Source organism: Poecilia latipinna, unplaced genomic scaffold (assembly GCF_001443285.1).
Source record: "Poecilia latipinna isolate Pla-1442-1.1 unplaced genomic scaffold, P_latipinna-1.0 Scaffold326, whole genome shotgun sequence".
NCBI classification, from domain to species: Eukaryota; Metazoa; Chordata; class Actinopteri; order Cyprinodontiformes; family Poeciliidae; genus Poecilia; species Poecilia latipinna.
The window spans coordinates 308,480-323,001 of NW_015112942.1; the positions used below are offsets into that span (position 1 = coordinate 308,480).

The window sequence follows — 14,522 nt, forward strand, 5'->3', positions numbered from 1 at the left end:
AACGGATTTTTTAGAAATGTTTTTAAATGGAAAATTGTCGTGAAAATTTTGATTTAAAATTTTTTTTTTTTTTTTTTTTTTTTTTTTTTTGGTGAAGGAAAGACTTGTACCTTAATTACAAAAAGAAGCAAACAAAATGAACGTTTTTACAAAAGCCTGAGGAGAAAAGTAAGTGATTTTTTAAAAAACAAATTTACTACGAGCAGCTCTAAAACATGCCAGATTACTGATTGAGAATTATGGCAGATACAGGATAAGAAAGGTGAGACCTATTTTTGAGGAGTCTTATAAAGTCTGTCACGAGACTGCTTGATTTGAAAATGCTGCAGAGTTTCTTAGAATCTCAAAAGTATTCACTCACTCTAAAGGGAAGTGAAGGCTTAGAGATCAAATGAACGGTCATGAATCAATGTTTCTAATGTTAACCTATGACTTAACTTTGAGGAACACGAAAGGCAAAACTCGGGTGCTCTTAAGTGCATCACACGGACACTTTGTGGTTTACGTGTGCCGTGTCCATCTCCAGTAAAAGAAAAATGTCTTGAAAAGGAGCCATCATATGCGAGCTACGCAGACCCTTAAATTATATATTTTCAAACATGACAAACATGAAAAACATCTGAGCATACATGCCATTGTCAGTCAGAAGACCAAAGAGCAAGTGACATAAACACTCTCCCCACACCTGGAAAAGGCCAAGCTAATTAGGAAGTTCAATAAAACCTCGACTCTGAAGGTGTTGCAACCACTGAGCGCCCTTGAGAATCAGGGGTTTTGCTCTATGGAGCACTTCGGATATAGCGTCCCATATTTCATTGAAACAACAATCCCCACACATGACAACAACACCACAAAAGCAAACTGAAGGCTCAATGTAGATAGGATAGCTCTAACATGATGCATGGACAGCTACTGCCACAGAATCTTATGTGACCATAACTGTGGATTTCCTAATGTGCAGCATATGGCTTGTAGATTGTGCCAATTGAGAGCAGTGGTCATTACGCATTAGTCATAGATTTATAATCCCAATCTTGCCCTTTAGGTCCCCAAAAAGTACTACGCATATGAACTTTTGCTGGTAATGCTAACTGTGCTAATCATGCTAATTGCTGAAATAAGATAATGAGTTTAAAATGTCCTTTCTGCATCTCATTTGCTTTAAAATAGCAGTAAAATATGCATAACTGCAAAGCTGTGTAGCACTGACTGCTCTTTGTCTCACACAGTGCGACGTCACCCATGGTTCTAATATAAGTAAGTAATTACTGATCAAGCGTAATATGAAAGTCGGGTATCGTTTTGGAACACCTTTTAGCCACAACCGGGAGGATTTTACTGTATTTGTAGATTTTCTGTGATGTATGGAAGCACATCTCTATGTCTTTGCTCTCATTTCAAACATCGTTTTTGTTTTTCTTCTTATGTTTACAGCAAACATTTTATTTGTTTAATGTTTATTTTATTTTAAAAAAATAACACATTTGTGTCTTTTCTTAAAGAAAAATAAACAAACAAATAAGCTAAAATCCTCATCAGCAACTCAAAGTTTCAAAATCTGATTGATGCATCTCTATTTTGTACATATTTCCCAAAAGCGTTCTGAGCAGTCAAACAATTATTCCAATACAACTATTCAAAAACAGACACTCATTCATTTAACTGAAAGCAGTGAGATGACTTTATCAGGCAAAACATTTGTGAAACCATGAATTGGATAGCTGCTTTTCCTTGGCACTCTCAAAAAAAAGGACAAACACATACAGGAACCAGTCGACAGGCCGACGAGACCAGGAGGAATTAGAAGGAGTAGACGAGGGAAAAAGTGGGATAAAAGAAAAGTAAAAGCTGTAATTAAGACTCTCCTGACTCACCAGAGGAAGCTTGTTAGGAAGCGTGGACCCCCTATCGAGGGGAGAGGGATAACTTGGACTCTTTCGCTTGTAATTAAATCTAAGAGAAATTAATTGAATCACATCTGAAAGGGATCAGACTCATTTACGGCGGATGGAGGGAGGCAGAGGAGGAGAAGTGAAGACGAACGATAGGAGTTTTTCTCTTTTTTAGGGGAGGGGGGGCTCTTATCGGCTCCTAAACCTCTCCGATAAGGAGCTGTGTTTCTAGAGGTGGTGCATTGGAGGCCTGCTAAAGACACTCTTATTACAGCCGTCACCTCATTAGAACCATCTTAATCCCTCGCCTCCCCACGGCACCCGTATAATAAGGCTCAATTCTGCTTCTCCCTCGTTTTTTTCTTCTTAAAAAAAATTAATAGCTTTAAAAGGCAGAGGAAAAGAAAAGTGGCCAAGGCACAGAATCACTTTAGGGTTTCTAAAAAGAAATAAAATATGACCATTTCTATATGTTTATGCCACCCGGCATAGGAAAAGAAGGCTCTCAAGTAGACATATTAACCACCATCTACATTTATAATGTGCATTATCTACAGAGCAGCACCATATAATATCTCACATCAAGGCTTGTCACACAACACTAACTCTGACATATGTCTTATTAAGTCTGAAGAAACCTAATTAAATGTTGGGCCAAGACTGGATTTCAGCTCAGAGATACATTATGTCAGCATGGATACACACACATTGTGTTAGGATCATGTGCTAAGTGCACTAGGTGCTTGGCTACAGGCTGAGAGAGTTGGGGTATCGGTGACTGCAGAAGATTGACAAACGTTGACTTTAAAAGGCCCATCTAAAGTGTCGACAAGTATCCGCTTCAGTGTGAAATTTGTGACGTTTAAACAACTGCGGATCAAAACGTTTCAACCGCTGCAGTTACTAAGGAGACTGTAAAGCACCTCTTACGAGAGGCTTCTGAGGATATTCATTGCTATAATTTGCTTACTCATGATTACTTATGATTTTACTGAAAATGTTGATTCATTATAGTGCATTTATATGTCATAACTGAGCAATTTATTTTTCCTGGGGTTTTTTCTTTAATACATTTATTTGATTAACTCCCCCCCCCCACACACACACACTTGTTAGTTTTCAACTTGTGAAACTTGAATGTTGCATTTTTTTTTTCCACTGTCACCACATGTTTGTTCAAAATTCAGGACTGCTATAAAGTCACTGTTGTGATGCTTTTTTTTTTTTAATTCATCTGGGATTAAATGACCAACTTGATCTAATGCGATGGATTATCATTCCGAATGAATAAATGACTGCAACTACATCATAATCTGACTATATGATTGGGTTGATTTGAACTGAATCTGGACAAAAAAGGGTTCCACGTAATCGTCTGATAAAATGGTTCGATTGCCTTGTCGTGAATTGTTATGCTGAAATGTTACACTGAAATGTTACACTTCCTCATTCCTGATTAAATGTAATAAATTTACACTAAATTTGTATAGTTTTCTAACTTATGGCTAAAACAGATACAAACTATGAACTCTTTCATTTCAAACAGCAAAAGAAAATATTAAAAATAATTAAAAAAAAAAAACTAATTTAAGTCTGTCTTTTCTCTCTGTTCCTGGGACTTTTGCAAAAAAAGTTACAGCTACAGGGTGGCGAACATAAACTCTTACGCACCTTATAAAAAGCATCATGCATGAACAAATAATTGCAAAACAAATGAGCCAACCTCCCACCCCTCCAAAAACAAAGAAAACCCACATACTATCAGAGAGCTGCAGCCTATTAAATCATCAACCACCAACGTGCGGCCAGGCTGTGTGTTTTTACTGAGTAAATACTGTTCACAGCAAGGCTCCCCCCGTACTGGTTTAAAAGCCTTGTAACTAATATGTCTCGGGTGGGTGCCTGGGTGTGATGGGGTCGGCCTCTTTCTGCTGGTTAACTAAGTGCTTCAGGGGGAGAAAAAAAAAGGGAAAAAGAAGAAAAAACTATATTTTATGAGCATGGAGAGAAGAAAATAGCAGCAACTCCAGCAGCATCCAAGGATGGCAGCACATCTGGCTAAATGAAGATAAATGCCTTTGGACTATTAGCAGCAAGATAAGATCTTTAACAAGCCTTGTTTAAGAGAGTCTGAAGGCAAATTAATTCACAGTTGTTCCGCTGGCAGACAGTATGTTTTTGTGCAACACATGTATATTTATGATGGAATTAGTTTCATATGGAGTTCCCCAGAGGAGTGTTTTTGAGTAGAAACACTGGTACAGTGCAATTGATTTCGCTCTATTTATGCTCTTTCCCACTGGCACTTCATCTTGTGTAAGCAAGGAGGCGTTTTCTAATCTTCTGTGTAGTATCCACTAATAAAGAGAACGATCAGTGAGTTGAGACAGCAGGGCAAACACAGTTAGCACGCAGATTTGTAATGATAATGGGGTAGAAATGGACTTGGCTGTGTAACATCAGAGATGGATCTTCCTAAGGCAAATCTATCTGCAACACTTGTGTGGTGTGCAGAGATGGAGAGGTTTGTTCTAGTGCCTGGTAAGAGATGTGTAAAAGATCTTGGAAATTAATTCATCTTCCGCTGGAGAAATATGTCCTGTGACGGACTGGGGTCTTGTGTCCAGGGTGTTGTCCTCCGCCCAATGATTGCTGGTGGTGGGCACAATTGTAGAAACCCTCGTTGCAGTCACTTTGCACAGTTTCCTTTTGCCAGTAGAGATCCAGAGTGATTGAAAGAATATCAAGAAATGACCAAGATGTGATAGAAAACCCCCCTTTTTTTTCCCCAGGTATGCTGCCTAACATCTAGTGGTTGTGTCGTTAGTGCATAATGATTATCATGGAGATTTTGTTTAATTTTCTTATTGTCTTGCTCTGTTAACTATAATGGTGGCAGCATAAATGGGTCATCATTGTTTAGTTCAATGGCCAGTAGCTGAAGGAAATGGGCCTGGGTGCCACGTAATTTTTATGTACCAATGAACAAAAAAGTTAAGGATTATTACCTACAGACTATGATCTACAAAAAATATATGTATTTAAAAAAAAATGTTCAGTTAAATCATCTTTAAAAGGGGTTGCACCAAAAATTGTTTTTTTTTTTAATTTTTATTAAAGCTAAATATTTTTAACATGGGTTTTCGTTTCTCAATAGAATAATACACTCAAAGTTGGATTTTGAAAAAAGTTTTAGGGAGAGATGCATTCAAGCTTTTCACACATATTTACCAGAGGTGACATGTTTTTTTTTCTTTTTCTAGCATCTGTACAGCAGCATGTCCTCACAGAATCCAAAGTGAGAAAACAGCTCAGTCTGGAAATGTGCTGCATCAGCCTGTGTTCGCCGGGTGAGCGTATGCGCGGACATGAGTCCTTCTGTCTAAACTCACGTCCGTAATGACGTCCCCCCCGGCTTTGGGGACAGTGGAGCCACACCGCAAGCGAGCGGTTTCAAGCTATGAGAAATGTTTACTTAGCAGCTGAGGAAACAGAAGTCTCCATGTGTTTTGGGTTAAAGGCACATTTCCGCGTTGAGAGGTATAATTGCTAAGCGTGGCGCACTTTAAGCAGCACAGTGGAGCGAAACCCTGAAAGCCACAAACGGTGAATGATAAGTAGCTCCCCAGCTCCAACATGTGTTTCTCATCAAACATCGCGGACCTGAAAACAATTTCCCAATTTCCCTCATGGCCTGAGACAACAGAGGGCCTCGTGCCGACTCACAAGGAAAATTTAAGATCAACACTATGACTATAAAGCAGGGTTTATGATTTGTTTAATGGGTGTTTTGATGGGAAATATACTTTTTATACACTGCTGCTGTCCAACAAGGCACTCATAGTAAATGAAGTGCACTTTTTAATCCAATCTGTGATTTAGTGATGACAAATGAAAAGGAAAGAGAAACACTGTTATTTTCTGCCGGAGGGAAACTCATTGTTTAAATTGGACTTTTGTCTGACTGTGGAAGTAGCTTCAACAGTTCAGACCAGCATGGGGTCAAATTAGATCATCACCGCTTTCTGCCAGGCAGAGATACTCAGAACTCAGAACGGGGCAAAATGAGCTTTGATGAACGTCGTCCGGGGAAGAGATCCATACTTTTCTTCCTCATTTGTGCTGGAGCAGATGCACCCACATATGTTTTCCTGTGATATCCAGATGCTACAGTTATACACCCACGAGCTTAACAAGCTGTGGAGATAAAACATTGTCAAAGATCGTCTCTTTCAAGGCCATTTTTAGAGGCCCATGGATCATAAAGCGATTTATGAGAGGTGGTAATAAAAACCTAGCAACATTTCATCTCTACACATGTTTTAAAAACAATCACTCAGGTGGATTCACTGAAACACTTAGCATCCTCAGTAGATTTTAGAGAACGGCCTATAAAAATCAAGAAGGTATGGTTAAAGATTATGGTTTCATGATGAGATCCACCTTAAGTTTTTTTGTGGCCTCTGTTCTGATGATATACAATATAATAACCCTGTCTGTTTTGGGTACTTGTGACTCAAACAGTATAAAGGATTTTAGCACTGAGAGGCCCCGAGACAGCTTGTCTCTCTCATCATCAATCTTAAGCGTTAAGATTGATGATGAGAGAATCTGCAGTGTTTTGTGTATTGATGAACTGGAGGTTTTGTGAAGTTGTATCATGTTCCTGTTTTTTTTAACCAGTTATGAGAGGTTTGATACATACTGAGTGTACTGAGAAGCTGAGTCTGAAAAAAAAGTGTTCATTCAAGACTAAATATAATCCTTGAAGTGCAGAAAACCTACAAATCTTAAAGGTTTCAAACATTCAGTTGTTTTCTGAAAGCCAAATGTATGAAAAATTCAATCTTTTGAGACATGGGCACAAAACTATATACATCCCTCCTTAAAGCTGCAGTAGGTTAATTTTATTTAAAAAAAAAAATGTTTAACTTATTTGTTGAAACTATCACTATGTCGCAACAGTATAATATGAGACAGAAAATCTGTGGAAAAAAAAATCAAACTTCTGCCAACTCCATCTGCAGAAATATAATGCTTTGTCAGAAACAACCAGGAGGAAGGCCTTAGCGCTGTCAATCACCCTTGTGCACATGCTGCTCACACCCTCCTCCTCATATATATAAATAAACATGTGTTTATAAAAGTTAGATACTGACGCTTTAGATTGGTTGCAATGTAACATAGAATCTTTCTAATGCTAATATGTTAAATACATTACAAGAAAACACACATAAAAGGACAGCCTGAGCACTCTTAGTTTCCCAAAGAGCTTCAATGTAGGAAACATGGATGCGTTTAGTGAAAGTCAACATATGAAAAGGTTGGATTGCTCCAGACCCACTAAAAACAGGTTCCCCAGAATGAGACATTTGGTTAAGGAACAGAACAACCCAAAGCTGAAGACTGGAAACACTTTAGTGAGTCAGCATCCAGATGTTACCATCACTAATTTGGTGGCCGTTCAGTTACACTCTGATCCCTGAGTTTGATGTTCCATATGAACGCCATTCGCGTTCGGCAACATGTTCACTTTTTTTTTTCTTTCCCACAAATTTCTCAATTTTGGAAACGGAAATTAATATTAGAGATGTTAGCAGCTGGCCTAAAGACATCTTTTATATCAGATTTTATGTACTTGAACTCAACAAACTTTCCGACTGTAAACTCAATGATGCCTTAAATATTTGAGATGCCAAAAAAAAAAAAAAATGGCTCACTGTACCTCTGCTGCAGATAGTTCTTGAGAGAGTTCCTGGATCTTCTGCTGCTGCTGGACCAGCAGCTCCTGGATATGGACCAGGGTTTGCTGCAGCTGTGTGACTGTGGAAAAACGAGTAGAATGAGGGCGAAGACATCGGAAAAGAAATTTTATTTTCCTTAGAGAGCTGACGAGGCTTAATTTGTGTCACCGATCAAGGCCGCACTCCAAGAATTGTAATCACAGCTAATACCCTGTAACTTTAGTTGCATCTTTTTGTTCTGAGGCGTCGGGGTAGAAGGTGGGAAAGAGGGGCTTCACATAGGACGGAGGTATTAATCTCTAGTGTCTGAACTTAAATTAAATAACAGTCTCTAACCTTCCATTATCCATCCAGACACTGCCTTCTAATGCATCTTAAATCCTCAAACGATCAACAAAGAAAAAAACAAAACAAAACAAGGCTTTCATTTTGGAGGAGGCTGCCAGACAAAATGTCCCTCCTAATCCTAATAAATATTGTTCTTTTTCCATTGACTTTGAAGATTGAATTAGTTCAAGTGTTGGTGTTGGACGAAGGTGTATGATTTCAAATAACACCGGGTATTTTTTTTTGTGTGCATGTGTGTGTGTGTGTGTGTGTGCGCCCCCTGCTTCCAGTCACGCATGTATTACCAAACAATGCATTAAGTTTCCCTGAGCTGATTATATTACAGAAAACCAATAAACATTCATATAAATCATGGGCGTGTAAAGTGTTAAATCAAGCCTAATAGGATTAACATCAACAGATATTGTGGTGGTCCACTGCTGAGGTTGTCAGGCCATGGTTAAAAGCCCGAGCTGTAGTCGGCTGGGCTGGATGTAAAGTACCCTCCCCTCTCACACCAACCTCTGACAAAAAGAGCCACGCTCGAGAGCTGCACCTCTTTTAAAAGAGTAAACCAGGGAAAAAAATATTTGATCTTTCAGAGAGACTAGTATCTGTGTTTAAACTGGCAGAGCTGTATCAATAAGGGCGGGGAGTCGAAATGTTTCATCTTTTCGGGCGTGCAGGAACAGAATACGAGTTTGAGCAGAAAAGTTGGGTTAGACCAGAGACCAAATGTGCAAATAATTAAGAGTTTCTCCCTCATGTCGCGAGCCAGCGCACGACCGACGTTTCTGGGGAAAGCAATAAAAATTAAATGGCGGTTATCCTTGCTTAAAAAGGTGTCACTATGACAGGGTGTGTGCTCTAAACCAAGAGGAGACGTATAAGTGTTTGAATTCACCACACCACAGAACGGCTTATCCAGATGTGGGGGTTGCTCTGGCAGCCTGTGAAGCGACGCCGGTGAAGTACCACTGGATTCGGTCTGTACTGAGAAAAAAATAAAAAATTGTTGAGCAATGAATCCTCTCAGACTTCTGTGCTCAGTTTGTTGGGCCACTGCTATCGCTCCACTGTGCATGCACACGGGGGAAAACGTATTATTAAATTGCCTGGTGACACCGACAGATTATGCACAAACACCCACAATTTGACCAACAAGGACAGAGTCATTTCCAAGTCCCTGAAAAATGTCCTGGCAGGTCTAGTCAGCACAAACTGTTATCCACACGGGTCTGAAGCGTAAAATCTTGCTGGGTTGTCTGAGTGACTGTCAAAGTTTGTCTAACATGAATAATCCTAATTTGCCTCTTCAGTGATCCAGAGAGCTTTAGTCTGCTAGCGAGTTAGCAGAAATAAATGAATGAACTAGACCACAGCAGCGTCAGCCTGTTTTTGATTAAAGTGCTGTTTTACTGTTTAAAAGTCTTTAGACTCCATCTAAATAGCTCTAAAACAAATAGACCAGTCAAACACGGGACTGAATTATTCTACTCTAAACTGAGATTACTTAAAAAACACTGTTTAAGTCATGCAAAACATTTTATTATTATTATTTATTTATTTATTTTTTAAGAAAGAGGTAATTCAGTCAGTTATATTGCAATTCAGTGTAAACATTGTTGCAGCTTCAATGTTTGACCTGCTCTTGAATGTGTCAAATGACATCACCAGATATGGGTGGTATCTACTTCCACTATCTTTAGTAACTTTTTTGAAAAAACGACTGAGTAGTTCAACTGCCCCACACTTATTACTTTTACCAAACAATATTACTACAAACTATCACTACTTTCACTTGAGTAAAATTTCTGGATACTGTACTCACTGCAAGTAACTTCAATGAATGAAGAGCCAACCCGTTCTAACCAAAACTACGTGAGATACAGACACACCTACAGTTTTTCAAGTGAGACCTCTTGTTTATGCACAAGCTTTGCTGTTTTAAAGTTACACTCACTGCAAATACCAACAGAATGTGCCCAAATACAACAGAAATGGATTTAAACACAAGTCACTGACTAATCAATTATTTGTGATGTACTTAGTTGTGTTGATCTGCTCAGCAAACCCAAAGAAACCTTTCTCATTGGCGTTTTATGCCACTTCTTTAACAACAAAATGACCACTTCAATCAAACAGTTCACAGCCCAACTCTCGCTCGTCTCATGAAAAAAATCTGGCTTCTTTCTGCTCAGATACTCGTCAAAAAATGCACGAGTTCTTCCTCTGTGATATCGCCGATTCGAAGCCAAGAATATTAATAAAGTCAACCACGTTGGCCAGGCATGAATCAGAAGGAGACAGTAGCTGGGACGTGTGAGTGCACATGTGCATGTGAGAGAATGCGAGGGGCTTGCAGCTGCTGCGAGGAGGCTGCGCATTGTGTATTCAGTAAATTATTCAGTAAATACCTCGCTATAATGTACACTACATATGTCCGGGCCTGTCTCTGTCTTTAATGGCCAGCTGGTCACCAATATGGCTCCCACCAACAAAGAGTGCCCAAACAGCCACGCAATTCCATTACAGCCTATCCGCGCTGAAGGAGCTCCAAGATCCATTCATTAATTGTCCGTGTGAAGTTGTAGGCAAATCATAATGGGAGTCAAGGCCCTTTACTCTTAGCCGGGGCTGGTGAGAAAGACTAATGTGGTCCCCATTCAAAAGGATACATCACCTCATTGCGCCTGGCACTAGAGAAATACATGAACTTTAACAAAAGGGGGGTTCAAGCAATTGGCAGCAGCGAAGCAGTCGGTCGCTATTACTCAGTGCAGCGATGAGAGAGAAAGCAAGAGGGAGAGGAAGACAAAGGGGAAGCAGGGGGGAGAAAACTCTCAGTGTAATTGCAACCCCTCTCCCCAACTGTTAACTACAACAGTCATTAACTACGATAGCAGCTTGGCTACTGCAGTCATAGCAAATTAGTTCTACACGCTGGCTGAAGAAAAGACCAATGTTTTTTTTTTTTTTCTTCTTCTTCTTCTTTTCATTGGAGTCTCACTTTCTCGCTGGCAAAACATGAGAACACTCCATTCCCTGTAATCCTGCCCTCGCTGACAAACTGAGTAGGGCGTTCCATGCTGGCAAATCTCCAAAAACCGATAAGTAGTAGCAAGAATGGGCAGTGAAATAGCCAGGGGAAATGTGTTTGCATAGTTGGGAGAAAATGGCCATAAAACAGCACATATTTGTTAATCAGATTCAGGGAGACACACCTTGCACGCCATCTCACACAATTCCTGCCCCTCCGCCTTCCTAGAGCAGCCAGGAAACAATAGAACGGGTGTGACCGAATAAAACGATAACAGCCATATTTTCAACTGTGGTTTTTTTTTTTTTTTTTTTTTTCCCCCTTTTTCACATGAGATGGAAACGCAAATTCTACATTTGTTTTCATCTGAAGTTCAAGGGAATGTCCACCACACGTCTAAACAAATATCTGTTGGAAGTCCGTGGAAGTTTCCCACACGAGGGTACAAAGATAACATACAAAACACTGGTTGCTATGGAAATTTAAATGTGGTTGATTTTTAATATCCGTCTAAAAGATTACTACTGACAAATTATGACTGTATGTCTCCTATCCCAACATTTCTCTGTGTCCTATACTGAGTCTGTTAGCACTTTGCAAACATCTAAACTATCCACCAGGTCTTCACATTTTGCTCCTAGACCATCTTGGCATTATTTTGGGTTGGTCTTCATTGTTCACTTCTGTCAGGTGTTCAAATGGACTTTCTTTATATTCCTTAAGGAAAGCCACTTCTGTTCCAAATCACCTTTTTTGAGCCAACAATAGTGTATTTGTGCTTCACTCCGCACAATATACTGAATTTTGGTTTAGGTTTGGGCAGATAATTTATGAAAAGATGCCAAAGTCAAAAGAGAAACCATCAGAAAGTTTGAAGAGCTAATTGTTCGAGATCATTTTAAATGATTGTTAAATTACAGCAGCATCTAGGCCCTTGAAGGCAAAATATAAAAAGAAAAATCAGCTGAGGTTTAAAGCATTTGCACTGTAATGTATCTCAGCTAATGTATCCTGAGGCTTCATCTCCCCACACTGGCCATAAATCTTGAACAACAAACCGACGAGAAAAACCAGAATACTTCAATTTACCGAGAGTCCTGTCCATCACCTACACATTCAAATGCATATGTGGGATCGTTAAGAACCATCCATTGATTTAACGTCACCAACACCATGACTAGTCTGCTATTTTGCTGAAAACAAAATACCCAATGTTCTTCCCCCCCCCATATTTTCCTTCATATAATAAAAATAACAAAAACACAGCTACACGTCTACATGTGCACACAGTTTGCTTATCTTTCATTTCCTCTACAATTTATGAATTTACACCTAATGTCTGCACACTGTGAGTGTGTAAAACTGAACTGAAATTCTTTTTCATACAGTCTGCATACAGTTTTGGTAAATAAAGCTGATTCTAATACTTGTAAATATGCAACAGGGGTCAGTAGTCATCGCTAGCAGTCGTTGGGAGAGAGACAAAGTACATCCTAGACAGTTTGCCAGTTTATGACATGCAGCATTACATTCTTTTCCCAAATCTCATTATCTAAGAAATGAATGACTAAAATCGAGTCAACTTTATTGATCCCAAAAGGAAAATAGGCTCGGTTGACCGACTCTTTCTTGCTAGATCAGACTGACCAGGCTTTCCAAACCTTAACATCTTGTTGAGTAATCTGTCATATTAAATTTCATTGTGCTATGGATATATTTTATTGCCTATGTCGAGGTAAACCAAAGTTCTAAAAAAAATTAAAGGTTTAAAACCACTAAAATTGTCTGCCAGACTGTCCTTATAGTCTAATGTTCTTTAATGGGATATCAGAGAAAATGTGGGAGATTTTTCCAGCTGCATGGAGCTCCAAGTAATTAGGGCTGCCACTTATACTGCTGCTGAGCCGGATGAAAGAGGGATTCAGACTTTTATTTTACCTAAGGAAAAACAATCTGGCTGTTTGGATATCTTCCTGTCCCGCCCAAAACCACTGACATTCGTGAGTTTTGAGCTAACAGATCTGTCTGTACTTTGTTAGCCCAGCAAAAGACAAACAGTCTAATCACTCAACAAAAGAACCACTGGAGTTCTACTAGATTCACCAGATTATTCCATGGTTTGTTTAGGTCTATGTATCAAAATTAAAATGTGAACAAAGTTAGTCTTAAAGGTAACATTATCGTAATTTAACATTGAATATTTAGATATTTCAGAAAAATAAAATAGAAGCAGTTACATAACATAATACACATTAGGAAAAAACACCTTTGTGTAAGTTTGTGCAACATTAATGTCGAGCCATGCCTATTTACCTGCATTATCAAAATCCTGAACTTGACTGCGATGTTGAAAAGCCGGGGTTTGATCAAGTTTCGGTTGTGTGACTAGGCATGCCTAATTTGTTCAGTCAATATACTGTTTTAAACATTAAACAAACCATTTTCCCTCACAACAGAGCAACAAGGAAGGCCATTCTAGCGCTGTCACGGCACTGAACTTAAGCTTGCTTTGACTATCTTCAAAGGTTTTGCATAAATGAAACGCGATATTGCCATGACAATTGAAACACAACAGCCTTCGCCTGCCTGAGACAGTTTTGCTCCTAACCCACCTAAATGAACCGGGGACCGGTATGAATCACGTGAAAACACACTTCAGCTTAACACTACCGCTAACAAGACCTAAGTTTCTCAGAGTGCATCTCTCATTTATGCCTCCCTGGATTTTTAATTATACTGACAAAGAGCTGGAAAAGCAGTTCTCTCCCCTCATCCCCCCCCCGTCTGACAGCCAGGTTGAGATTCCTCACCTGTCCAACACGGGAGCCGCACCTGTCACCGTGCACTTAATCACACTGGGGCCAGTGCTGAGCCCAGATACCACACAGTGCCGAGCTGCACACACAAATCCCGGGAAAAAAAAGCAAACACACACACGCACAAAATTAAAATGAACTTTCAGCCCACCTACAGGGGAGAGGGTGGTTGACAATGATGGCGACGGAGGTTTCGGATGGGGGGTGAGGTTGCTGCGAGGATGGGGTGGCGGGTGGGTGGTGAATGAAAGGGGGGGGGAGGGTGGAGAGGTTGAGAAAAGTTGTCATTTCCCAACTCCTCATTAATATTCCGAGGTTAAGAGCTTTTCAGCGAAACGTAATTAATTGAGCCCGAGCCTGACAGTAAACAAGCAATTTCAAATTAAAGCGAAATGACAGCGGCGTCATTTGTTAAAAACGTGCGGGGCCCCCCGATTTTGGCGACAGATAAATGAGGGAAAATGTTAAGGAGGGAGAAAGTGATGAAGATATTAATCTTCACCTGTCTGTGTCAGCGTGCCACTCATTGCTGCAATGTTGCTTTCCATCCTCTGCAGATGCTTCTTGTCCTCTCGGCTCCCCATAATGAGGGGAAGGATGTATTTCTGCAATTAAAAGCATGGCACAGGATTACACTTCTCTCTGGTGGAAAGCAGAAGAAAGATGAGGAAAAAGACAAGGTTATCTCCATATGCTAGGTTAA

General features: G+C 39.7%; 1 protein-coding gene across 3 annotated transcripts in view; it reads right to left on the bottom strand.

The window, feature by feature from the left end:
- pex14 (peroxisomal biogenesis factor 14) overlaps nt 1–14,522 on the bottom strand; it is a 67,650-nt gene that overhangs the window by 8,731 nt on the left and 44,397 nt on the right. For all 3 annotated transcript variants that reach the window (XM_015035160.1, XM_015035162.1, XM_015035161.1), the window contains 2 exons: nt 14,322–14,424; nt 7,618–7,715 (listed from right to left, as the gene is read on the bottom strand). In XM_015035160.1, the coding sequence (XP_014890646.1) occupies nt 7,618–7,715; nt 14,322–14,424 (201 nt within the window). The remainder of the gene's footprint in view (nt 1–7,617; nt 7,716–14,321; nt 14,425–14,522) is intronic.